Source organism: Bubalus bubalis, chromosome 14, assembly GCF_019923935.1.
Source record: "Bubalus bubalis isolate 160015118507 breed Murrah chromosome 14, NDDB_SH_1, whole genome shotgun sequence".
NCBI lineage: Eukaryota > Metazoa > Chordata > Mammalia > Artiodactyla > Bovidae > Bubalus > Bubalus bubalis.
The window spans coordinates 43219994-43246957 of record NC_059170.1 but is presented as its reverse complement, the minus strand read 5'-3'; the positions used below and the strand labels follow the sequence as shown (position 1 = coordinate 43246957).

General features: G+C 40.2%; 1 protein-coding gene and 1 long non-coding RNA gene across 2 annotated transcripts; one reads left to right on the top strand and one right to left on the bottom strand.

Moving 5' to 3' along the window:
* Positions 1 to 2656: 2656 nt before the first annotated feature.
* NKX2-4 (NK2 homeobox 4) lies at positions 2657 to 4134 on the bottom strand. Its single transcript, XM_006062827.4, has 2 exons — positions 3705 to 4134; positions 2657 to 3391 (listed from the first exon to the last, which is right to left on the bottom strand). Exons 1-2 carry the CDS (start codon positions 4132 to 4134, stop codon positions 2790 to 2792), a joined length of 1032 nt encoding a protein of 343 aa, XP_006062889.3. The 3' UTR covers positions 2657 to 2789.
* Positions 4019 to 6882, top strand: LOC123329219. Its single transcript, XR_006544567.1, has 4 exons — positions 4019 to 4152; positions 4808 to 4942; positions 5576 to 5651; positions 6511 to 6882. It is a non-coding gene; the product is annotated as an uncharacterized LOC123329219 (long non-coding RNA).
* Positions 6883 to 26964: the final 20082 nt, after the last annotated feature.

Below are 26964 nucleotides of genomic sequence, written 5' to 3'. Positions count from 1 at the left end.
CCCCTCTTCCATGTACAAAACACCCTTCCTGTATCTTTCAACACTGGGCGCAAGTGCGCACGCACGCGCGCGCGCGCACACACACACACACACACACTACTTCAATTTACACACACACACACACACACACACACACACACACACACTACTTCAATTTACATCCCAACACAGATTTCAGAAAAGTACCTGCAATCTCCGCCGTTCCTCTCTGCAACTTGGATTCTGGATTTTGGTTTCTGTGCCTCAACTGGGAAAAAATAGGTTAGAGTGTTGTAAAACCCCAAAAACCTTTAGGAAACTGTGACATCCTCAGTTAGCATTTCTCAAACTGAGTTTTGCTGTGGCCTCTGCTAAACTTTGGAGGGGCTTTGTTCCCACTTAAACCCTGAGCCAACCTCTCTCTTGGTTGTGAAGACACTTATCCTCCTCTTCAGTTAATGAGTTTCACCTAGTCTGGCCGTTTGTGTTTTTATAAAAGATCTGCAAAGCACTAATTGCAAAAGAAGCAAAAAAAGCTTTTGTTTCACAATAATCAGAATGTGGAATTCTACAGTATAAACATTTTCTATTTTAATGTTTCAAAAGCAAAACTTATCCTAATTTCTGGATGTGCACACATAAACTCAGTACATTTCTGGGTGCAGAATGTTAAGCTCTCTGCAGCAATTACCTCTGGCTTGAGTCCCTTACTATTTAAAGGAACACTGAAAGGAGAAAGATATGCCTGTACCAAATACACTTTCAGGAAATATTGTATAAAGAAGGCTGTTTCTTCTTAATGGTCTTTTTGATTGATAGTTCACTTAGTCTAAGGGATTTTTTTGTTCCAGAAATTATCAAGGGAAAAACTGTGCATGAAGATTTATTTTCTTTAAATATGTTACTCGGAACCCTTACTCCATAAGCTACTGTTTTTGTTAAGTATTGGGCTGTAAAAAAAAAAAAAAAAATTACAAACCATGTGAACTTTTATAACATGTTTTCTAGAAGTAGAATTTCAGAAGTTGAAGGAATCAATATAAAGAAGCATTTTTAAATCTGGCACATCAGTAATAGTTATGCTAGCCTGGCTAGCATTTTGAAAATCAATTTTATTAGTATGCAAAAACTCAAACTGGGAGAATTTTCTGAAAGTGTACTGCATCATTTTCATATTTTTTCTGCTCAAATTTTATGTAAAATGTGTTAAAAATCAGTTGTCAGTTTACAAAAATGCATTCACAGACCCTTGATAAAGATTGATTCACTTGCTTCTGTAGTGTTTTTTTTCTCTTTGTGAAAGGAACTGGAGTTTTTAATTATCATTACTGTTTACTGTAGAAAATATAGAGAAAGTGCAACTTTTAAAAACACTTTGCACAGTTCAGAAAAATACCCAAGCAATGAAATGAAATAAAATGTTTCACTTCAAACTATAATTCTAAAATTTCAAAAATGTAGAAGAGGTTTAGGGTCTCTGGGAAATGTTTTGGTTATTTGTAAAACATGCATTATCCATGTTATGTCTTTAATTTTTCTTCATTTTATGAACTCACTTTCTCCAGCCTTCTTTTAGCATTTTTAATCTACTACCAGTTCTTTAAATCATGAATAAACTGAGCTGTGTTGTCACATCATGCCAACTAGTATAAAAAAAAAAAGCCTATACAACGTAGTGAAAAAGAAATGATCATTTGACATTTGCTAAAAAAAGTACTTGAATTCTTTTAAGTTATATTTAAATATCCTTTTGAAACATAGGAAATATAAACCAGCATATTAAAGAGTAAATACATTATTTGTACAAGAAAACACCAACAAAATCGGTGTGTAACCCCTATTAACTTCTAAATATGAGAAAATAATATTTTACTGATTCTTTACACACTGATTACCATTCAATAAGTCACCTTATTTTCTTCCTTCTTGACATGCTTTGAAAAATAGATTAATTGATGTCTGTCTTAGCAATTTTGCTTACTTGTTCTAGTGTTTTATCAAGGTACTTTAATTCAGATAATCAAATACCTTAGAAAGAGTAAATAACATGTCTGTAGAATAGGGTATAATTTATTTTGTCCGTTGATTTTGGGAGACCAGTTTCCATATAAAAAGTAGCTTACAATCCTTTCTTTTGATGAGCTGCATCTTAGGAGGAAAAGCCTCTTTTAGGATAATTTACAAACACTCATTGCCAAATCATGATCAAAACATTTAAAAAACAGCATTAAGTTTAAAAAGCTATATCAATTCGTATAAGCAATATTTTGATTACGTTTATTCCATTTCTCTAAATGGTAATAACTCCTCTGCAGTAATGTTGCCATGTGCATGATCCATCTTGAGCTACAATTCAATTTACTTTCCATCAAACATTAATGAAATTGCACTTAAGCGGGGGCGGGGGGTGCGGTGGGGGGGGGGTGGGTTTCGAAAATTAATCTCCCAAGGTAAGTTCCACTTCAAGAAGAAAACCTTGTTAAAGCTGGGTTGACTTTTAGAGCTACAAACACCACCTAAGTCTCCAACGTTTAAAACTCCGAGAGCTTTGGTTAGGAACGTGGTGGTGGATGTGGACTCGGCCGGCTTTTTACACAATTTAGGAACCTCCGGAAGGAGGAAATCACCTCAAAGCCTCCTGGCCGGCGCGATCTCAGGATTCGATCCTGGGGCTTGTCGCGTCCCCACCCGCAGCGGAGGCCCGGCGCCCGCCCCTCTCCGCGATCCGTCCGTTCTCTCGCGAGCGGCGGCCCCGCCGTCGGCGCGAGCAGACCTTCGGGCGGCGGCGGGACCCCCGGCCAGCCGCGCCGTCACCACGTCCGGCCGTAGAGCAGGTTGGCGCCCAGCGCGCTGCCGCCGTAGTCCCCCGCCGCCGCCGCGTCCAGCCCCGACAGGCCTGCCCCCGCCCCGTGCAGAGCAGGCGGGCTGGGCGACAGCTCCTCCAGCTCCGGCGTCGGCGCGGGCGGCTGCGGGCCGGCCTGGGGCGTCGGCGTGGCCGCGCCGTTCTGGCAGGGCTTGCCGTCCTTGACCAGCACGGGCACGGCCACGCGGCGCGGCGACGGCGGCGGCGGCGGGCCCAGGCCGGCCTCCTGCTGCAGCTGCTGCGCCGCTTTGTCCTTGGCCTGGCGCTTCATCTTGTAGCGGTGGTTCTGGAACCAGATCTTCACCTGAGTGGGCGTCAGGTGGATCATGCTGGCCAGGTGCTCGCGCTCGGGCGCCGACAGGTACTTCTGCTGCTTGAAGCGCCGCTCCAGCTCGTACACCTGCGCCTGCGAGAACAGCACGCGGCGCTTCCTCCGCGGCGCCGCCGCAGCGTGCAGGGGCGCCAGCGACTTGGCCGCGTCCGCGATGCCCGTCAGCGACCCCATGCCGGCCACGTTCACGCCCGCCGACGGCCCCATGAACCTGGAGACTGCGGAGGGACCCAAGGGGAAGACCGGTCAGCAGCCGCCGCCCCGCTCTCTTCACACCGCGGCGGCCGCGACGCCGGCGGGGCCGGTTGGGTCCCAGGACGCCCCGCGCGCTCGGGGTCCCGGGGTCCCAGGACGCCCCGCGCGCTCAGTGTCTCAGGGTCCCAGGACGCCCCGCGCGCTCAGTGTCTCAGGGCCCCAGGACGCCCCGCGGACCCCCGGCCGGATTCCCAAGCACTCCCCGCGCCCCGGGCTGCGGCGGGGAACGCCCGCGCCGTCCTCGGCCCTCAGTCCCGCACTCCTCGCCCCGCTCACTTGACGAGTAGCGCGGGTCCGGGTTGGCGCCGTACCAGCCGGTGGCCGCGGCGGCCGCGCCGCCCCGCACGCCGTCTGTGTAGGCGGGCAGCTCGCCCACGTTGCCCAGGCCGCCGTTGCAGTAGCCGCCCACGGCGCCGTGCGGGAACTGCGAGACGCCGGGCGGCATGTGGTAGGTGGCGGCTGCCGCCGCTGCAGCCGCCGCCGCTGCCGCCGCCGCCGCGTTGTGGCCCGCCATGGCGTGCGGGGGCTGCATGCCCGCCGCGGCCGCCGCCTGCGAGGAGGGCCCGGGCGGCGGCGCGCGGTAGGCGGCCCCCAGGCCGGGCGGCGTGCCGTCCATGGCGCCGCCGAACTTCTTGTAGGTCTCCTCGATGGGGCTCAGGATGTCGGACACGGAGAAGGGCGTCGTGTGCTTGGGGCTCAACGACATGGCTCGGCGGGCGGCCAGGTAGGGGGGCCCGGGGCGCGCGCGGGTCGCCGCCACCTCGGCCGCGGCGGCTGCGCCTGTGACCAGGAGTCGGCGGCGCGGCGAGCCCCCCGAGCTGCGGGATCTGGGGTTTATTTTAGTCCGGCGCCGGGTTTACGACAGACTCGGGGGGCGGAGCAACATCCCAAACGAGCAAACAATGGTCCTTGACATCTTTTTTCTCTCGCCAACACCCCCACTCCACCCCCACTCCCCATAGAGGAGGCAAAAAGGTAAAGGGGGCAGTTGGATGTTTCTTGAAAGGATCACTCCCTTCGCTTTCTCCATCCTTCCTGCTTCCATCCAGACTTCCTGTTACCCTAGCCCTGGAGCATCAGAAACAGAAACTCTGAGGCTGGCGTCGAGGCTGGATGTGAAGGACTCCGTGCCTCTGCCCATCAGACCCCAGTTTCCTAAAGTGATTTAGTAGCAAAGTCCAGTGTATTTGGAGGTGGGGGGGAGGTGGACAGAATGGTGCTAAGTTGAGAGCGGATGGCTGTTTCGCCTAGTCCTCTCCAGCTATCAGCCTCTCACTTGCTCCATCATCTAAAGTGTTAAAAAAAAAAAAAAGCTCTTGGGTCCCACCGTAAGAGCGCATAAAGAGATGAGGTACAATGACCGTCCTCTCCCTTTGTAGGGTTTCTAATTTATGCGTCTTTAGCCTCTCAAGCATCATTTTGTGGGCAACCAACCGGGCACTTTCAAATTAGCTCAAAGTATCCAAATCCAAAGAAGAGAAAACACAGAGACACAAATACACGGATCCTAATTTGTAAGTATTCTGTTTCTGCTCTGTGGGGATAGAGGTTAGATAAGGGAAAGAGGTTAGGTTTTTATGTGTTCTCATGTTTCCTGTTCAGCTCGCACCTGTAAAGTTCTGTACAGGTTTCTTTCCCTTTTGTTTTCCTCCCGCACCCCACCTCCCCCGAGTGAAAATATCCAACTTGGGGTTTACTGGCCTATCACTACAGTAATTAAAAAAAAAACACCCCCAATGTCCAAAATTTCTAGCTATTCGAAATGGGCCTTTTATTGTTCAAAAAATATAATCTGCTAAAAAATGTGAAATGGATACAGAAATCAGGTGAAAGTGGTACTTTCACTTGAAAGATACTCAACTGTAGATAAATGATTAAAAAAAAAACTTTGTCATCCTTTGATTTGTAAATTTACCTGCATAGCATAGAAGAACTTAGACACTGTGAACTTTCCTATGAATGCTGAACATGACAAAGAATATGACAAAAGAAGTCTGTGAGGCATATTGACTAAAATTTGAAAAGTCCTTCACTTAAAACACCCAGGGAAACGAAGATGCAGTTTTTAAGGTTTCCTGGAGACTGGGGCAGGAGAAAGAAAAACAGGGAGAGTGCTTTCTTACGCAAGATTTTATTGTTTAAAACAGAAGAAGAACAGGATGTAAGAAAACAATTCCAGTTTAACCTATTAGAACATAAAATCTAATAGGACACATCTTGAAGGTAAGAACAGTTACCTATTCCTTGTTTGGTTTCAGCACTTTGATTGGAATGTTTTCCATGGTTTTGCTTTTATTGTTTTAATCATTGTTTTGTTCATTTCAGTGAGTTTTGCAAAGAATCTACGGGTGGGGGGATGGGGGAGAAGGGACCCATATTTACCTATGAGAAAAAAGTGTCAACCAGGCAAGTGTGTAGAGTATTAGTATTTTAAAATACTGAAAGAACAAAAGACAAGGTACCATGATTAATTATTTGCAGATGTCAGTTATTAGCAGTATTAGTATTGCTACAATTTTAACACCATGCCACTTTTACAGGTCTTTCCTAAGCTTGAAACATTTGGGCTGGGTCTTCTTCCTTACCTGCAGTTGAATTGCTTACTTAATTTTTTTTAAATTAATGAATTACAGAGAAGCATTTATGTATGTATTTAAGTAGTTGCTGGAATCTTGAAAACTGCACTTTGGTTTTTAAGTTTTGGTTTAATTCAAAATGTATTGTTTACTTGATCCACTTAAATAAAAAATAATAGTCTTTCATTTCAAACTTTCCTCAAAGATAACAGGGTAAGTAAAAATAGTTGTTTTAACATCCATGGACAGAAAAAGTCATTTGTGAACCATTATGTTTTACCTTTAAAGTTCAAACATGTTTCAAAAATGAAATCTATTATCATAGTCTTTGTATTGGTTAGTTATCCAAGCTGCAAAAGTACTTATCATTAGTTTTTTCCAGACAGTTATTATTTACTCTGTTTTCAGGCTATACATTTCATCTCATGTAATATTTTTATAAACTTTAGCAGTTCACTTGAATGGTTGAACTACAAGTTGTTGCTTATTTTGTTTTTCAACTGTAGTGGCTCCTGCTACAAGTTCAATGACATCTAGAAAGCTCACACCTTTGAATAAAGAAAGCACCTTATCGTGTCTGGAGGCTCTCTGCAGACTGTCTCTTCCTGACTGCTTGGGAACTTGATACCCTAATTAGTACTCCTTTACTAGAGGTAAACAGTTATGGAAAATATCCACAATCTTCAACAGTTCTTCCTCTCAACTGTCTGGGTCTCGTTCCAGAAATTGCATATCTTTGTGCTGAAAACACTGGAAGTGTGCAGATGATTCTGAAAACATGTATTCTGGAGGATGTGTAAGGATGTGTATATACAGATGCAAATTAGAATAATCCAATTGATACTCCATTAAAGGTTTTTATCAAATTCATTTCATCATATTATTGTCTGCCTAAATTATGTATGGAAATTAATACTCAGTAGATTGTTAAATACTGTTGACCAAACTGGATTTCACAGGAAATATATTTCTGAGAAATGTTTTCCTGTTGGTTTTTTTCTTTTCTTAAAAACAATGCTGGCACTCAGCAAAAAACAACAACAACAACAAATACTACCAAAGAGAACACGGTGAAAAGAGATGGCCCTGCCTCCCCATCCTCCAGCCTTCTTCTTTCCCCTCAGAGGCACGGTTACCTCATTCTTCTGGGTGAGTCTATACATCTTGAAACATGCTGCCATTTTACACACGGGAGGTGGCATGTGGTTTGATACCTTGGTTTTTTCACAGCTTAGGTTTTTGTACGTTTGTATACCACACCACTGAAAACTTAATAATTGGACTGTGGCAGACATAGAAAAATTACCTAAACAAAAAGATTTAATAGAATCTCTTGGCTTTCTGACAAAAATGTGGTATTCGTTGAAAATTTCTCGTGTATTAGTTAACCTTAGGGCCACAATTATTTGGCAAAACAGTCCTGAGGTAGGAGCCTTACCCAAATAGGGGATTTGCTGTTGTCAAACAGAAGCTCAGAGAAAGAGGCCTGAGAGACCTTGCAAAACCAGTCAGTTACTTAAAGGGCAATGTTGTTTTTCTAAGGTAGCAAGTAGATATCTAGTGTGTCCTGAATTTACTTATAAAGGAAAATAATGTTTGAAAATACAACTTTCTGCTTAATATTCAAGATCCATGCCTTTTAGAAATGAGACACTTGCCACATTTGTGACTAGTTTAAAATAGTTGTTAATAAAATTCTTACTCTTTGGAAGTGCCTTTAAAATATCACCTTTGCAGTAGGGAAGGAACAAAAAGAATATGTCAGGATACTAATATTTTGTAGCAAAATTGAGATTATAAAGAGGAAACAAAATTGCTATAGATATGAAACACAAAGTTTTAAAAAATTGTAAATGTTTATGAATTTCACCAATTTCTGAAATTTGATCTCTTTTTATTCCTCCTAAAAGACTCTTTGTTTTAGATGTTCATTTCAATTATTATGAGTCTCTTGTGTTAATTTTACCCTTTGTTACTAACAGAATGACTCTGTTATTTCTACCCCACCCTCAACCCTCGTGCTTCCCCACCAGGGTTCCTTACTTCTGCTCTCCCTGATGCCCTGAAATGCAACTAGGGCCCAGGGCTGAGACTCTCCTTGGGAGGACAAAAAGAAGAAGTTAGAGAACTTGAACCACCCCCCCCCCACCTCATTCTTTCATAATTTCTTCACAAATGCAAATTTCTTGCAGTTTAACTCCTCTATTTAAAAAAATTTGAGTCAGTGTTGCCTGATCATCAGATTTTTAGATTGAAAATATTTTTCTGATCAATGAATATATTTTAAAATGAAGTGGTTAGTAGTACAATGTGAGAAAGAGTAGTAGGTGTTAAAGATGTGATTGTTGTTGGAATCCTAATAATGAGACCAATTAAATGATTCCTAAACACACACACACACACACACACACAAAAACGAAGTCTTCCCTTTTAGTGTTGAATTGTAATACTAACTTTTACAGTCTAGGTAGAGAATAAGGTTATGCTACATCAGAGGTGTAAAAATATTAGTCAGTTTTCAAAAATATGAAAATTGACCACTAGGGCACAATTCTCCTACTCTAGGATTACAAGCTTTGGCTAGAAATTTAAATTTTTCTGTGTTTTAAAAATTATTTTTAGAGTAAGTATTAAATACATGATATGGGAAACAAGGGCAGGCAATATGGAATTATATTCCTTATTGCGGCAACAAGTTTACTTGTATATTTTGCTTACACAGAATGTTTAAACTTTAAAATAGCATTTCTATTGAACATTATCTGACATTTTTACATGTCTTGGAATGTAATTGAATTGTTCTTTTATAGGAAGAAAGAATTACTTGAATTTTAAGCAAAATTGTATTTCTATTTATTATTTTGTGTGAGAAGCTAGTCTAAGTTTGCACTATATCTCTCCACATAACCTGAGTGATTACATACAACTTTTTAAAAAATACAATTTTATAACTTTTATTCTCATGTGCACTTAATTTTTCCAAATCTAAGAGGTTCATTGAATTTACTGTAAAGTCTCTTTCTGTCCTACAAGTCCCATTAAAGATGTATCTTTTTATGTTTACAAATTAATTTGTGATTATCAAGGAACGTATCTGTCTTTCCACCTGAGTCAGGTACTGGGGTTATTTGTTATTGTCACTTACTTGAAAAAGAAACTTCAGTTTGGGGTATTTTGATAAACTGTTTGTTGCATTTATTAACAAAGTTTTACTATGTAAATTTTTTGGGCATGAATTGAATTTGAGCAAACTCTGGTAGATAGTGAAGGACAGGGAAGCCTGGCGTTCTGCAGTCCATGGGGTTGTAAAGAGTCGGACAGGACTGAGCAACTAAACAACAAGATGTATATTTTAAAAGAAAAACAACTATGACAATAATATAATTAGAAAATATTGCCCAATTTTGTTGTGTTTGTTCTGTGTACTACAAATGTGGAGGTCTCTGCATTCTAGGTTGAGAATTGTACTTGATGCAATAGTCTGGTGTTCATGTCATAAATCAAAATCAGTTTTTGGTACATTTTAAGCAATTTAGTTTCTGGTTCAATAATTTATAAAGCTTGATATGAAATACTCTTTATTAATGTGCTTTATATAGACACTGAGTGGCATGAAGAGAACTAATTGATGAAAGTTGCCTTGTAAGGTTTTCTTTAAAAAAAATTTTTTTTTTAAATCTAGTAAAATGAGTCTTAAATTATAACAAACCTGTCAGATGAACTTGATAATTACTAAATATTGACTCAAAATACCAGTTTGTAAAGTAAACTAACAGTGAGGTGACTCTTCAGTAAAACTAGTGTTTATTAAGTATTTGAAAATTAAGTCCTAAATTTGATCTTGTAACTGTGTAGGGAATTACAGAGGTAATACTGGAAACAAGTATCATGAGACAAGAGCTGTTGGAATTTGGCCAAAAACGCCACATAAGAATTACTTGAGAAAATCAATACAGCTTGAATGAAAGCAACATTGGTATACAACAAGTCTTTAAAAATAAGTAATTCTCTCATGGAGTAAATCATCTTTTCCAAAATAAAAAGCATATGTGTACACGCAAAATAGTTTAAAAAGCTAACAAAACTATCTTAACTATAGGAAAATGGCAAATTTTAGTGAGTAAAAGATTGTTTTTAATTACAAAGTAAAAGAAATTTAAAATAGAATTTTTAATTGTTTAAAGTTCACTTTTTAATGGGATAAATAAATGTTGATCTGTGAAGGGTAGTTTATGCTTGAATGTTGTGCATAAGTCATTCTAGGAGTTAGATGATGGAAAATGTGCTAATTGTTTTGTGTTTTATGTACTTACCATTATAAACATATAAAATACTCTCAAAGATCTGAAAGAGAACTATTTCACATACGAAGTTTTAGTTTTCTGTAAATAGTCTGGTATGTATGAAGATTTCTTCTGGAGTTAGTTCTCTTAAATGCAGTGTTTTTTTAGAATAATCTGTGGTAGTGCATATATGATTGAGCTGTCTCTGTGAACATAATTGATGACAGTCTGCCTGATGCAGCTCTTATGAACAATTTGCAGAGATTAAAAGGGTGATGGAAATGGTGCTTTAGGAATTGCTTTCTAAAGACACCAGAGGATCGAAAAGAAACCTGGGGTTTCCAGTGCCCTCTGAAATCATTTTCACATAAAACCCAGGTTTAGTAGGTATAAGTGTTGTTTAAGTGCTCAGCTCTTGAAAAAAAATATTTATATGGCATAAAGAGATGATTTGGTCATGGATCTTAAATGATCAAATCAGAGTGTCTGTTCTATAGCTGTTTCAAAAGGAGAAATGGAGAATCTTTTACCTATTCAGTATTCCATATGTACTTGCATTTAAGTACATAGGCAATAAAAGAATATAGATAAATACTCATGAAAGTAAGAAGCTAAGATGTGGCTGAAAGAAGTATCAACTGTATGGGCCATAAAGCCTATTGAATTCCTATAGTTGAGCCTCAGTCTTGGTTGTAAGCTGAAAAGCCAGTTAAACTTTTTTTGGGGAGGGGGGGTGGTAGAGCAACCCCCCTCCTCTGATTCCTCAGGAAAAGAAGGACTTCCTAATACTGTGCTCTGAAAGAAATTCCTCATGAGGGCTTCACATAGGAAACACTGAATATAAAATTATTAATAGTTCTCTAGCAGATGGAGTTATTTCCTGAAGTTAGCTTGTTATAGTGGCTATTCGTCAACAGTTTGAGACCTCAACACCAGCTCAACTAAGGTAACTCCAAGGTGTGAGTGCAAAGTAAGCAGCCTGGTCCAGATGTGTAACCTTCTGATGGCTGAGGAATAAACTCCACACCTTTCAAAGAAGACTTCATAAAAACCACAACATTGTTATGCTTTCCCTATTACAAAGTTCTTATACCGAGGCTATGACCCTCTAACTTGCAGGTATCAGTCCAGTTCAATACTTGGATGCCACATTGTAAGTTTGGTTTCCTCCCATAAAGCCCTCTAAATATAAGAAGGTATTATATTAATCATATTATCATACTATGTCTCTCCTTTTCACAGAAAAATTCCCCAGAACAAAAACATCTGTAATGAACATACACAGTTATTACCCAAGAATTTATCAAGTGATTACTATTTATCAAGTGATTATCAAGAGTGCCCTGAGTGCTTTAGAAAATTGGAAAGGGAACCTGTCTGGTACCAGAAAGGGGAAACTTATTTTTGTCATCCTTATCCTGATCTTGAAATGGTTCAGTTCAGTTCAGACACTCAGTCGTGTCTGACTATTTGCGACCCCATGAACCGCAGCATGCCAGGCCTCCCTGTCCATCACCAACTCCCGGAGTTTACTGAAACCCATGTCCATTGTGTCGGTGATGCCATCCAACCATCTCGTCCTCTGTCATCCCCTTCTCCTCCTGCCTTCAATCTTTCCCAGAATCAGGGTCTTTTCAAATGAGTCAGCTCTTCGCATCTGGTGGCCAAAATACTAAGGTTTCAGCTTCAACATCAGTCCTTCCAGTGAACACTCAGGACTGATCTCCTTTCAGATGGACTGGTTGGACCTCCTTGCAGTCCAAGGGACTCTCAAGAGTCTTCTCGAACACAAGTTCAAAAGTATCAGTTCTTCAGCACTCAGCTTTCTTTATAGTCCAGCTCACATTCATGCATGACTACTGGAAAAACCATAGCTTTGACTAGATGGACCTTTGTTGGCAAAGTAATGTCTCTGCTCTTTAATATGCTGTCTAGGTTGGTCATAACTTTCCTTCCAAGGAGTAAGAGTCTTTTAATTTCATGGCTGCAGTCACCATCTGCAGTGATTTTGGAGCCCCCAAAAATAAAGTCAGCCACCGTTTCCACTGTTTCCCCATCTATTTGCCATGAAGTGATCGGACCGGATACCATGATCTTAGTTTTCTGAATGTTGAGCTTTAAGCCAACTTTTTCACTCTCCTCTTTCACTTTCATTGAGAGGCTCTTTAGTTCTTCTTCACTTTCTGCCATAAGGGTGGTGTCATCTGCATATCTGAGGTTATTGATATTTCTCCTGGCAATCTTGATTTCAGCTTGTGCTTCATCCAGCTCGGCATTTCTCATGATGTACTCTGCATATAAGTTAAATAAGCAGAGTGACAATATACAGCCTTGACATACTCCTTTTCCTATTGGGAACCAGTCTGTTGTTCCATGTCCAGTTCTAACTGTTACTTCCTGACCTGCATACAGATTTCTCAAGAGGCAGGTCGGGTGGTCTGATATTCCCATATCTTTCAGAATTTTCCATAGTTTATTGTGATCCACACAGTCAAAGGCTTTGGCATAGTCAATAAAGCAGAAGTAGATGTTTTACTGGAACTCTCTTGCATTTTTGATGATCCAGCGGATGTTGGCAGTTTGATCTCTGGTTCCTCTGCCTTTTCTAAAACCAACTTGAACATCTGGAAGTTCACGGTTCACGTATTGCTGAAGCCTGGCTTGGAGAATTTTGAGCATTACTTTACTAGCGTGTGAGATGAGTGCAATTGTGTGGTAGTTTGAGCATTCTTTGGCATTGCCTTTCTTTGGGATTGCAATGAAAACTGACCTTTTCCAGTCCTGTGGCACTTTAAAATTATATGTACATATATGTGTATTACTTTATCATTTTAAGTTTTATGTATGTATGAACATATGCTTATGTATACATATATGTGTATACACACATGTATACATGCCAGGTTCTAAACAACTGACTTACTAATGAACTTTTTAGAACATATCCTACTTGTTGCTGGCGGATTCTTTACCAACTGAGCTAACAGGGAAGCCTTGTAAGGTGGGGATAAGGCTAAAATCCTATAACCCACTAACAATCATCTTTTACTAATATGCTTTATACATGCGTGAACTGTAGGTGCTTATCTCATTTGATTGTTATAGTAGAAGGGAGCTTAAAATGTGATCAACAGTGATAGTGATTCAAGTGAAAAAAATACTTTTTTTCTTCCAGTTATATTGAAATATAATTGGCATACAGCACTGTATAAGTTTAAGGTATACAAGAAAGTGAAGTAGCTCAGTCGTGTCCAACTCTTTGCTATCCTGTGGACTGTAGCCTACCAGGCTCCTCCCTCCATGGGATTCTCCAGGCAAGAATACTGGAGTGGGTTGCCATTTCCTTCTCCAGGGGATCTTCCCAACCCAGGGATCAAACCTGGGTCTCCCGCATTGCAGGCGGACGCTTTAACCTCTGAGCCACCAGGCTAAAGCACAAATCCAATCTCTTTTTCTGAGTTTGTTTTTGAAGTATAATTTACCTACATCACTATGTTAGTTCCTGTTACATGACATAGTGATTTGATACTTTTATACATTTCAAGCTGATTAATAAGTCTGCTGCTGCTGCTGCTAAGTCACTTCAGTCGTGTCCGACTCTGTGGGACCCCATAGACGGCAGCCCACCAGGCTCCCCCATCCCTGGGATTCTCCAGGCAAGAACACTGGAGTGGGTTGCCATTTCCTTCTCCAATGCATGAAAGTGAAAAGTGAAAGTGAAGTCACTCAATCGTGTCTGACTCTTCACGACCCTGTGGACTGCAGACTACCAGGCTCTTCCGTCCATGGGATTTTCCAGGCAAGAGTACTGGAGTGAGTTGCCATTGCCTTCTCCAATTAATAAGTCTAGCTTTGATATATTATTCAATACACACAAAGACATTACATAGTTATTGACTGTATTCTTCACATGGTGCATTTCATATTCATGACTCACTTATTTTGCCATTGGAAGTTTATACCTCTTAATCTCCCTCACCTATTTTTTTTCCTGCCATTACTCCCCTTAACTCTGGAAAACATGTTTGTTCTCTGTTTATATATTTTGCTGTGTTGATTCTTTTTTTTTTTAGATTCCACATGTAAATGAAGAAATGTAAATGCTCACACAGTACTTGTCTTTTTCTGACTTATTTCACTTAGCACATTACCCTCTAGTATGAACAAATCTAGTGGAGGTGACAGAATTCCAGCTGAACTATTCAAAATCCTAAATGATGATGCTGTTAAAGTGCTGCACTCAGTATGTCAGCAAATTTGAAAAGATCAGCAGTGGTCACAGGACTGGAAAAAGTCAGTTTTCATTCCAGTCCCCAAAGAGGGCAATGCCAAAGAATGTTCAAACTACCGTATACTTGTGCTCATTTCACGTGCTAGCAAGGTTATGCTCAAAATCCTTCAAGCTTGGCTTCAGTAGTACATGAACTGAGAACTTCCAGATACACAAGCTGGGTTTTGAAGAGGCAGAGAAGCCAGAAACCAAATTGCCAGCATTCTTTGGATCATAGAGAAAGCAAGGGAGTTCCAGAGAAACTTCTGCTTCGTTGACTATGCTGAAGCCTTTGACTATGTGGATCACAGCAAACTGTGGAAAATTCTTAAAAGAGATGGGAATACCAGACCACCTTACCTGTCTCCTGAGAAACCTGTATGCAGGTCAAGAAGTAACAGTTAGAACTAGACATGGAACAATGGACTGGTTCCAAATTGGGAAAGGAGTATAACAAGGCTATGTATTTATTTAATACATAATCTGCTTATTTAATATTATTAATATATGTAGAGAAGATCATGTGAAATGCTGGGGTGGATGGAACACAAGCTGGAGTCAAGATTGCTGGGAGAAATATCAACAACCTCAGATATGCAGATGATGCGACTGTAATTGTGAAAAGTGAAGCGGAACTAAAGAGCTTCTTGAGGATGAAAGAGGAGAGTGAAAAAGCTGCCTTGAAACTCAACTTAAAATTGTATCAAGTTTAAATTTCAGTGTTCATAAATAAAATTTTATTGAACAGAGCAGCATACCTTTATCAGTGGCAGAGTTGAGTACAGTAGTTGCAACGGAGACCATATGGCCCACTAGTCTAAATATTCACTTGCTGGTGCTTTTACGATAATGTTGGTCAACCTCAGCCAAGCTGAAAGTGAAAGTCATTTTTCCAAATATGCAGTCCCACAACTATCTCCAGAAGTAATCACTATGGAGGGTTTTCTGGGTATGTTTTTCTAGGTGTGTATGAATACACGTATATTCTGTAGTTCTATTTCTTTATGTATCTATAACTTATGAGTTCACAGTTAAAAAACATAATGGCATCATTACATATATATTCTGATTTTTTCACTTAACTGTATTTTATATCAGCTTGCAAATCAGTACTTTTACATACGTTCCTCGTCAGTACAAATATGTGCTTTAATGGCAGTGTGTGTAGGTGTTCTCTTTCTAATTATTAATGGTCCATGATAGTTTTACTGTATTTTATTTCATGGGTCTCATGTTAACGAGTGTACTTTCTTCCGCTCCTCTTCTCTCTGTCCCTCCCTCTCCCTTTCCACTTGTTTCTTACTATTACAAACAGTGCTGCGGTGAGTACGTGCAGATCTGTGTGTACTGGTACAAATAATTCCTCAGGATGGATTTCTAGATGTAAAATTGGATGGAAGGATAAGTTTATTATACATTGTGGAAGAAGTTGCCAAATTACCCTCCCAAAAACCTGTATCGGTTTACATATCAGCCATGTGCGATGTAACTTTTTGTCTCTCACCAACACTGGATGATTATTTAAAAGTGCGTTTTTTAATCAGTCTAGTTCAGTTTTACATACATAACTTAGTATTTCCTTAATAGTCTTCTATTTACTAAGTTACTATTGCTCATTTAAAAAACCAAAAGAAGGAAAGAAAATTAACCAAGACATACATAAAGTGCAAAGGGAAAGTCCTTTGAAATAACATTCAGAAATAACCACTCTTAAATAAATATTCAAGCTAGAAATTTTAGCTTAGGGCTCTGATATATTCATATTTTCATTCTTGTTAGTTTTCTATGAGAGGAATATGGCATAGTAAAAAGCAATCATGCTTTAGAATTAGACTTCAGTTGATTCCTACTCTATTGAACTGTAAAACTAGATGGCAAATTTTACTAAAACTTTCTGAACTCAGTTTTCTCAGCTGTAAAAACGTGAAGGGTAGCTTAAATAGGTTTAAATAGTAGATGAAATCACTGATCATAGCTGTTCCCTAGAATATTTGCTTTTTTTCTTGCTTCCTTTATTTTACTCTCACTCACTGCTTTCTTTCTGAGAACAACAGAAAGACATATTTCCTGAAATACCATGTAGTATTGTAGAGGTTGGCAACCCACAATATGTCAAAGGAGATAGATGAGAAGTAACATTAGTACAATAACGGATATGGGCTTGTGTTGAGATTTATGCCTTTAAGGGCTGAGTATTCTCACCATCTCCTGACATCTCTCCTTCAGTTCTTCTCTTGTCCCATGACATTCTATAGCCAAAATGTTGAATAACATTATCCCCCCTTTGGAGAAAGCATGACTCTTCAGGCATAAAGAAAGTACTTAAAAATTTTTTTTAATTGAAGTATTGTTCATTTACAATGTTATGTTCGTTTCAGAAGTTAAAGTAATTCAGTTACTTTTAAATACATAGATATGTTTTTTCAGGTTCTTTTCCCTTATAGGCTATTATAAAATATTTATATAGTTTCCTGTGCTACAGAGTGGGTCTTTGTTGGTTATCTGTGTTATGTATAGTAATGTATACATGTTAATCCCAAACTCCTAATTTATCCCTCCCCCACCTTTCCCCTTTGGTAACAAGTTTGTTTTCTAGGTCTGTGTGTCTATGTCTGTTCTGTATATAAATTCATTTGTATCATTTTTTAAAAGATTCTACATATAGGGGATATAATATGGTATTTCTTATTCTCTGACTTACTTCAGTTAGTACGATACCCTCTAGGTCCATCCATGTTGCTGCAAATAGCATTATTTCATTCTCTTTTATGGATGAGTAATGTTCCATGGTATAAATATACCACGTCTTCTTTATCCATTCATCTGTCGATGGACATTTAAGTTGCCTTCAGGTCTTGGCGGTTGTATATAGTGCTGCAGTGAACATGGGTTCACATACCTTTTCAAATTATGGTTTTTCTGGATATATGCCTCGGAGTAGGATTGTAGGATCATATGGTAGCTCTATTTTTAGTTTTTTAAGGAATGTCCATACTGTTCCCCACAGTAGCTGTACCAATTTACATTCCCCCCAACAGTGTAGGAAGGTTCCTTTCTCTCCACACCCTCTCCAATGGTTTATTATTTGTAGAGATTCTGGTAATGTCCATTCTGACTGGTGTGAGGTGATACCTCATTGTAGTTTTGATTTGCATTTCTCCAGTATTAATAGTTGGGGCTTCCGTGGTAGCTCAGTTGGTAAAGAATCCACCTGCAATGTAGGAGACCTCAGTTCAATTCCTGGGTTGGGAAGCTCTGCTGGAGAAGGGATAGGTTAACCACTCCAGTATTCTTGGCCTTCTCTGGTGACTCAGCTGGTAAAGAATCTGCCTGCAATGCAGGAGACCTGGGTTCCATCCCTGGGTTGGAAAGATCCCCTGGAGAAGGGAAAGGCTAACCACTCCAGTATTCTGGCCTGGAGATTCCATGGACTATATAGTCCATGGGGTTGCAAGAGTCGGACACAACTGTGTGAATAATTACTGATGTTGAATATGTTTCCATGTGCCTTTTGACTATCTGTATGTCTTATTTGGAAAAAGGTTTAGGTCGTCTACCCATTTTTGATTGGGATTTTTGTTTTTTTGATTTTGAGCTGTATGAGCTGTTTGTATATTTTGGAGATTAACCCTTTGTCAGTTGCATCATTTGCAAGTTATTTTCTCCCATTCTGTATGTTCCCTTTTTATTTTGTGTGCAAAACCTTTTAATTAGGTCCCATTTGTTTATTTTTGTTTTTATGCCATTACTTTAGCAGATGGTTTCATAAAGATACTACTACTCTTTATATCAAAGAGTGTTCTGCCTATATTTTCCTCTAGAAGTTGTATAGTATCTGGTCTTACATATAGGTCTTCAATCCATTTTGGGTTTATTTTTGTGTGTGGTGTGCTGAAGTGTTCTAATTTCATTCTTTTACATGTAGCTATCCAGTTTGCCAAGCACCACTTTTTGAAGAAACTGTCTTTTCTCCATTATATATTCTTGCCTCTTCTGTTGTAGAGGAAATGAAATAAGTGTGTGGGTTTACTTATGGGCTCTCTCTTCTGGTTGCATCACTTCATGGCAAATAGATGGGGAAACAGTGGAAACAGTGAGAGACTTTATTTTTGGGGGCTCCAGAATCATTGCAAATGGTGACTGCAATCATGAAATTAAAAGACACTTGCTCCTTGGAAGAAAAGTTATGAACAACCTAGACAGCATATTACCCCACTCCAGTACTTTTGCCTAGAAAATCCCATGGACGGAGGAGCCTGGTAGGCTGCAGTCCATGGAGTTGCTAGAGTCGGACACGACTGAGCGGCTTCACTTTCACTTTCCATTTTCCACTTTTATGCATTGGAGAAGGAAATGGCAACCCACTCCAGTGTTCTTGCCTGGAGAATCCCAGGGACGGGAGGCCTGGTGGGCTGCCATCTATGGTGTCGCACAGAGTTGGACACGACTGAAGCGACACAGCAGCAGCAGCAGACAGCATATTAAAGAGGAGAGACATTACTTTGCCAACAAAGGTCCGTCTAGTCAAGCTATAGTTTTTCCAGCAGTCATGTATGGATGTGAGAGTTGGACTGTGAAGAAGGCTGAGCGCTGAAGAATTGATGCTTTTGAACTGTGGTGTTGGAGAAGACTCTTGAGAGTCTCTTGGACTGCAAGGAGATCAAACCAGTCCATCCTAAAGGAAATCAATCCTGAACATTCATTGGAAAGACTGATACTGAAGCTGAAACTCCAATACTTTGGCCACCTGATGCAAAGAACTGACTCATCTGAAAAGGCCCTGAAGCTGGGAAAGATTGAAGGCAGGAGGAGAATGGGACGACTGATGAGATGGTTGGATGGCATCACCGACTCAATGGACATGAGTTTGAGTAAACTCTGGGAGTTGGTGATGGACAGGGAGGCCTGGAGTGCTGCAGTCCACGGGGTCACAAAGAGTCGGACACAACTGAGCGACTGAACTGAACTAATTTTGTCCCATTGATCTTTGTGTTCATAATCTTTTTAATGTATTGTTGGATTCAGTTTGTTAACATTTTGTTGAGGATTTTTGCACCTGTACTTATCAGTCATATTGGCCTGTTGTTTTTTTATGTGTGCAGTATCTTTGTCTGGTTTTGGTGTCAAGGTGATGCTGGTCTCACGGGATTAGTTAAGAAGCATTCTTTTCCCTGAAATTTTTGGGATTAGTTTGAGAAGGATAGATGCTTACTTTTCTATTTCTTCCTGGTTCAGTCCTGGGGAATTGTACATTTGTAGGAATTTGTCCACTTCTTTTAGGTTGTCCATTCTGTTGGCATATGGCTGTCCTTTAGTAATATCTGATGATTTGTTGTATTTATGTGCTGTCAGTTGTAACTTCTCCTTTTTCATTTCTGAATTTATTTATTTGAGCCCTCTCTCTTTTCTTCTTGATATATCTGGCTAAAGATTTATCAAGTTTGTTTTATCTTTTCAAAGACCCAGCTTAATTTTGCTGATGTTTTCTATTATTTTTTTAGTCTCTACTTCATTTATTTCTGCTTTGATTTTCATGAGTTCTTTCCTCCTGCTAACTTTGGGTTTTTGTTTGTTGTTTTTCTAGTTTCTTTAGGTGTACAGTTAGATTGTTTGAGATTTTTCTTATTTCTGAAGTAGACTTGTGTCACTAAAAGTTAATCTCTTAGAACTTCTTTTGGTGTGTACCATAGATTTTGGGATCATTGTGTTTTCATTTATTTCAGATTTTTAAAAAATTTCCTCTTTGATTTATTCAGGAATACATTGGTTGTTTAGTAGCCTATTGTTTAACCTCCACGTATTTGTGTTTTTTACATTTTTTTCTTGTACCTGATTTCTTGTCTCATAGTGTTGTGGTCAAAAATATGCTTGATGTGATTTCAATTTTTCACATTTACTGAGGCTCATTTGGTGGTCTAGCATGTGATCTATCCTAGAGAATGTTTCATGTACATTTGAAAACAGTTTGTATTCTGCTGCATTTAGATGGAATTTTCTATATATATATCTTTTAAGTCCATACAGTCTAATATGTCATTAAGGCCAGTATTTCCTTATTGATTTCCATTTGAATGATCTGTCCATTGATGTAAATGAAGTGTTAAAGTCCTGTACTAATATTCTGCTACTGTCAATTTTTCCCTTTATATCTGTTAATATTTGCTTTATGTGTTTAGGTGCTCCTATGTTGGGTGCATATATATTTACAATTGTTATGTCTTCTTCTTAGTCTGTTTTGTGTGATACAAGTGTTGGTATCTTGGCCTTTTTTTTCTATTTCCATTTTAATGATAATCTGGTTAGGAGTTATGCTGTGTTTAATGTTTTCTGCAGTTGTAGGACATATTTCTTCAGTGTCCTTACTTTTTGTCACTCCTGTTGTTTTAGGGCCTCATTAAGGACTTTCTTAAATAGAGCCTGTGTCTCAAAGCTCTTTCAACTGCAATCCCACTGTTATTATACCATAATAGTTATGATGTGGTGGTCAGTCATGGGGTGGGGAGAAGTGTTCTATAATCTTAGGATTAAATCTCAGTCTTTCAGTGGGGCTGTGTCCCTGGATTTGACCTTCACAAGTGTGTTTTAGTTCTCCTCTGCCTGTAGAGAGGCAAAAAAGCTAGAGAGGGCTGGGACTGGAGAAAGGCCCTTCTCCCAGGTCAGAGAAGTCTCCAGTAAAGTCCTTGCCCTTGGAGAATGGGCATTTGTAGGGCAACGCTCTGGGTGCATTTCACAATGGCTACTCTCCCCTCCCCCTACCATAACCCTGTGGGATCTTTCTTGGCTTTTTATCATCAGAACTTGGGATTCTTGGAGGTTAAACCCACAGAAGTGTGGACCCGTCTAAGGCTGAGCACCCCACGAGATTCTCACTCTTATGTTATTCTACCTTCAGCCTCCAGCGATTCATCACATTTGCCATTTGTGTGCCCCTACTGGCTTATGGCTCTTGCACTTCTACTCCAGTTAGACAGATCTCAGCTGTGATTCCCAGGGCTCTCTCATCTTGCCCGATTTCAAGGTAGCAGATAGCCTTGTGTCCTCAGTTCTCTAATGGGTCTAAGAAAGGCCACTGATATTTCAGTTTGTCCAGATTTTGCTTGTTGTAAAAAAGAGAATGATGACTTCTAAGCTCTTTACTTTTAGAGGTGAAATATGCTGAACACTTAGTAGCCACTAAGTAAACAGTTTATTAGACAGTAGAATTTTGGGTATTTGTTTAAAATTTTTATTTTTTGTTCTGAAAATTACCATCTTACATTAAAAAAGCTTAGTATAAAATTAAAGCTGTCTTAAAATAGAGAGTTATAAAAGTGAGATTGGATTTGTTATCAGTAGCATCAAAAGATCTATTTGGTTAATATGATATTGCTAATCAACTAAATCCTAAATTAAAAAAATTTTAAGATCTATTGGTGGAAATTTTATGTGTGTAGGCAGATCTTAATTCAACATAAGAAAAGTCTGGGAAAATTATTCAACAATGTTGGGCATACAGGTGGCAGTTTACTAATTTTAAAATCCATTCCTAATTGTGAATTGATTTGGGGATGCCACTAAATTTTTTCTGTTCCCCCAGGTAAGTAGGTAAAAGCAGAAGTTAAATGACAACGCTTCAGGTGCTGATGATGAAAGATAAACTATCTTGGATGAGAGGGGGCGCTATGTAACTTCCAATGGGGAGAGTCTTTCTTTCTCAGACACTGTCCTTTAAAAGGGGAGAAGTCCACTTCTCTTCCAAAGTTTTGTCTAACTAGAGTTTCAATCTATTTACACACTTTTAATGGTGATGGCGCAGAGGATGCTGATGTTCAGTGCTCTAAACCCCATTCCAGCTTTGCTGCTAAGGGTTAGGCATGGAACCCAGCAGTGCTGGGCTGTGGTGATATTGCTCATGTTACCTGTGAGGCAGAGGACAGAGAAAGTGTGCACAAGCTCCTATGAAGTGACTTTCCCCTTTTGCAGGAGGTCAATGGCAACCCACTCCAGTACTCTTGCCTGGAAAATCCCATGGACGGAGGAGCCTGGTAGGCTGCAGTCCATGGGGTGGCTAAGAGTCGGACATGACTGAGAGACTTCACTTTCACTTTTCACTTTCCTGCATTGGAGAAGGAAATGGCAACCCACTCTAGTGTTCTTGCCTGGAGAATCCCAAGAACGGCGGAGCCTGGTGGGCTGCCATCTATGGGGTCGCACAGAGTCGGACACGACTGAAGCAACTTAGCAGCAGCAGCAGCATGTGCAGAGAAGAGATAAGCTGAGGATGTCTTAAAGGTGATCTCCATTGCTAAACTGCTAAACTCCATTGTAAACTGCTGCGTGTAGCAAGCTTGCTGAAAATACAAAGCTTATGTGCAATATAGCTGTTTTGTATTGCCTTTGTACTAAAAGCTTTATTGTTAATGACAAAGGAGAGAAAGACCTTGGTTGGTTGTTTTACTACTTACTGTTTTATTTTAAAGAAACAATCATGTTCCCAAATGTTGAAAAATAAAGCAAATCTTTTAAATGTTGTTTTCAAGGGCTGAGAAAGATCATTTTGAAATAATGATGTTTCTGAATTTTTTGTAATTTATATACAGTTTTTTTCTTCTCTAATCAACCCCAGATATGTTTGTAAACATATTTATATGTTTCAGGAACCACTTAAGCTGACTTCAGTGTATTTCCTGAAGAGTTGAGCCCAGAAAATTTAGGGCTTTGCCCAAGTCACTTTTGATAGTTAGTGGCAGAGTTGATAGATTTTACATAAAGTGATCCTCTCTTAGCAGTCATAATTATAAAAAATTTTTAATTAAGGCATAATTAAGATACCTTAAAATTCACCCTTTTAGTGTTCAGTTCTGTGAGGTTTGACAAATGCATGTAGTCACGTAGTCACGTAATCACTACTACAATAAAAATACTGAATATTTCCATTAACCAAAAAAAGATCAACTGTGGCCTTATAAAGATTTAGATTTTGCTTTTAGGTCTATGATACTTTTGTGAGAATATAGGAAGTGTGGATCTAATTATTTATTTCCTTCTTCCTTCCCCTTTCTTCCCCTCTCTCTCCTTCCTCCCTCCCTCCTTCCTTTCTCTGTTCCTTTCTTTCACAAGTGGATATCCAGTTATTTGAAGACCATTTGTTGAATGGCCTTTCTGTTTTTGTTGAAAATTAATTCACCACATACGTGTATATCTAAAATTTCTGAGCTCTCACTTCTGTTTTATTGATTTACATGAGTATAAATCTCAAAGGTTTTAAATTCATTAATGTGGTTAAGATATGTCTTTGGTTCCATAATTACTTTCTAGTTTCTAGAAAATCTGTTTCAATGTTAAAAGTATTCAAGAGTAAAACATTACAAAGAGGGTAGAACTATTTCTTTCTTTGAACTCCAGTTGCTTTGTTTTTGTCTCACTCCGTCTTTCTTGCCTGAGTTTGAACTGCAGCGCTTGCATCAAGATGTGAGGGCCCTAGCTTCTCCCCTGCCTACGTGCAAAGCAAGACTTCTTTGGTTTCTTGACAAGAGCTGTATTTCATCAGGTATTTTGTTTCTGAAGTACTCTCTCTCCAAGTCCATATTTAGCTTTAGGTAGATTTTATCTCTGTTGTCGGGGGTGGTGTGGGTACAGAAGCAAAGGATAGAGCACCAGCCACTCAAAGCCATGCTCCATACACCTCCCGGGTCTTGGGTCTAAGTTCGTCCTCACTCCTGGGACCCCATGTCTATTGAAGAGAGGAATGAGAGGGGAAGGGTTTTCCTCAATGGCTCTTGTTCTATAACTGCCATTGAGTGGGCTTTCTGTAGCTTTGCAAACATGCCCCTCTGCCTTGACACTGGACGAGCAAGGTCGCTCACAGACTGTAGGGGCCTTCCACACGGCTCCATACACATGGCTGAGCACCAGGTTCCAGAATGTTGCAGCTAGGCTTGCAGATAATGACATTTACTGCCCCTTCAGTGAGTGGCACTTGGTTGCCTCCACTAAACTGTGCTGTTTCCTGCTTGCCAAAGCCTGTCTCTTTCTCTTCCAGTCGGCAGCTCACAGCAAGCCTCCGAAGGGACTCTGCCCCAACATGTCCCCAGAAGCAAGCCATTGCCCTTTTCTCAACATATTTCCCTCTTCCCTGATAAAGTGGGTCGTCTTCCTCACCATCCCCTCTGCTGAGATCAGAGCCCACTGATTAAGCCAGCCTCAGGCAGTTCATGGCGCTCCTTAGCATTTTGCAGCACCTCCAGCTCCCAGCCCCATACCCCCCAGAGCTACAACAGACCCGTTCATCTCCCTTTTCTTGAGGGCAGCATAGCCAGGAATAACTAGCTGGGTGGTGGTCAGTGGAAATGCAGCTAAGCCTCCTGAATCAGCCACCCACCCATCCCGTGCTCCTGGTTCCTTGTTTGCTGGGCTGCTGTTGGTGGGCGGCACCTTCCTCTGCCCTAATGGCTCAGGACTTGGAGCAGCAGTCTTCCAGGGCTGGAGGTGAAGCAACTGATTTTTATATGCAGCCTTCATCACTCCATTTAGCTTTTCAAACTTCAGTCTTCCAGGAAGGTGCCTGTGTGAAAATGATCCCAGGGCCTCAGTCATGCCATCTCTTGTCCTTTCCAGGACATGACCCCCCAGAGTCAGCCATTTTAAAATGTTGTGTGTAGTCTTCTAGATTATGTTATGCATTTTTTTTAAAAAAGCAAACATACATGGGGTGATAGACACCTTACAGACTGCAGTCTTCTTTATTCACCCCTGTGTGTATGGCATTTTTCATGTTGTAGGCTGCATGGAATGCCAGTCTATAATTACAGCATGGTTTGCTTCTCCAGAGCCTCAGTGACTGATGTTCACATTGCCCCGATTTTCAGATGTTGTGAACAACACTCCCTTGAACATCCCTGTATGTACACGTCAGTGCCCCTGGATGATGACTGACTTAGGGTGTATCCTTAGAGGTGGCGCTAATAACATTTATATGTTGATACACACCACCCTTTAGAAATAGCACCATTGACACTCTCCCCAGCAGTACGAAAGGGTCACTGTTCCCAGTATTGAGCTTCATCATTCTTTTTCATCTGTCTCAGACCGTACCTATATTAGGGCAGAGTATTTTATTGTTTCAGTTTGCATGTCTTTGCTTATTAATGGGGTTGGTTATCATTTCATATATGTAATAGTCAATTGCCTGTTCATATCTTTTTTTCATCCCGGAGAAGGAAATGGCAATCCACTCCAGTATTCTTACCTGGGAAATCCCATGGAAGGGGAGCCAGGGTCACAAAGAGTTGGTCACGACTAAGCAACTAAACAAAACTAAACAGTTTTTTTTCCTACTATACTGTTCATCTTTTTTGTTTTGATTTGTAAGAGTTCTTTATATGGTAAAGGTATTAACTCTTTGTCTTGTGTCTGTATTGCAGGTATTTCGCCCAGTTTGTTTGTCTTTTAATTTTGATTCTAGTGTCTTTTGCTAAATGGACTTTAAATTTGTATACAGCCAACTGTGTCAGTATTTTCTTTTGTGGCTTCTCATTTTTCACTCATTTCCTATACCAAGATTATAAAATATGTAATTGTATTTATTGCCATTAATAGTGCTTCCCAGGTGGCGCTAGTGGTAAAAACCTTGCCTGTCAATGCAGGAGACTTAGGGGACTCAGATTTGATCCCCGGGTCAGAAGATCTCCTGGAGAAGGGCACAACAACCCCCTCCAGTATTTTTTGCCAGGAGAATCCCATGGACAGAGAAGCCTGACGGGCTATTGTCCATAGGGTTGAAAAGAGGTGGACGTGACTAAAGTGACTTAGCATTCATGTATGCATTGCCATTAATGATTTTTAAAAATCTTTTAAGCATGGAGAAGCTGTTTTGTTAAAGGAAAGAATATTGTAGCATGATTTCCCAGGCTGAATGGTGGAGGGGAGTGTAAAGTTACTTCTTGACAGGTCTTTTGAAACAGACTCTCATGAGCTCCAGAGAAGTTGAGTAGAACCAAGAGCCCAGTTTGATGACATTGATTGTGTCTACAAAGTTAATACAAGCGTACCAAATGCTTCATAAGTAAATGAAAGGTAGAACCTATGATTCTCTTGTTATTAAGTTGAACTAATTCCAATCCCAAAGAAAGGCAATGCCAAAGAATGCTCAAACTACCACACAATTGCACTCATCTCACACGCTAGTAAAGTAATGCTCAAAATTCTCCAAGCCAGGCTTCAGCAATACGTGAACCGTGAACTTCCAGATGTTCAAGCTGGTTTTAGAAAAGGCAGAGGAACCAGAGACCAAATTGCCAACATCCGCTGGATCATCGAAAAAGCAAGAGAGTTCCAGAAAAACATCTATTTCTGTTTTATTGACTATGCCAAAGCCTTTGACTGGATCACAATAAATGTGGGAAATTCTGAAAGAGATGGGAATACCA

What these genes read in the sequence shown, in the direction of transcription:
- NKX2-4 (XM_006062827.4), bottom strand. Translation starts at nt 4,134, where the DNA reads ATGTCGTTGAGCCCCAAGCACACGACGCCCTTCTCCGTGTCCGACATC. An exon ending in GGACCCGCGCTACTCGTCAA is followed by an intron (nt 3,392 to 3,704) that starts GTGAGCGGGGCG and finishes GTCCCTCCGCAG; the next exon opens with TCTCCAGGTTCATGGGGCCG.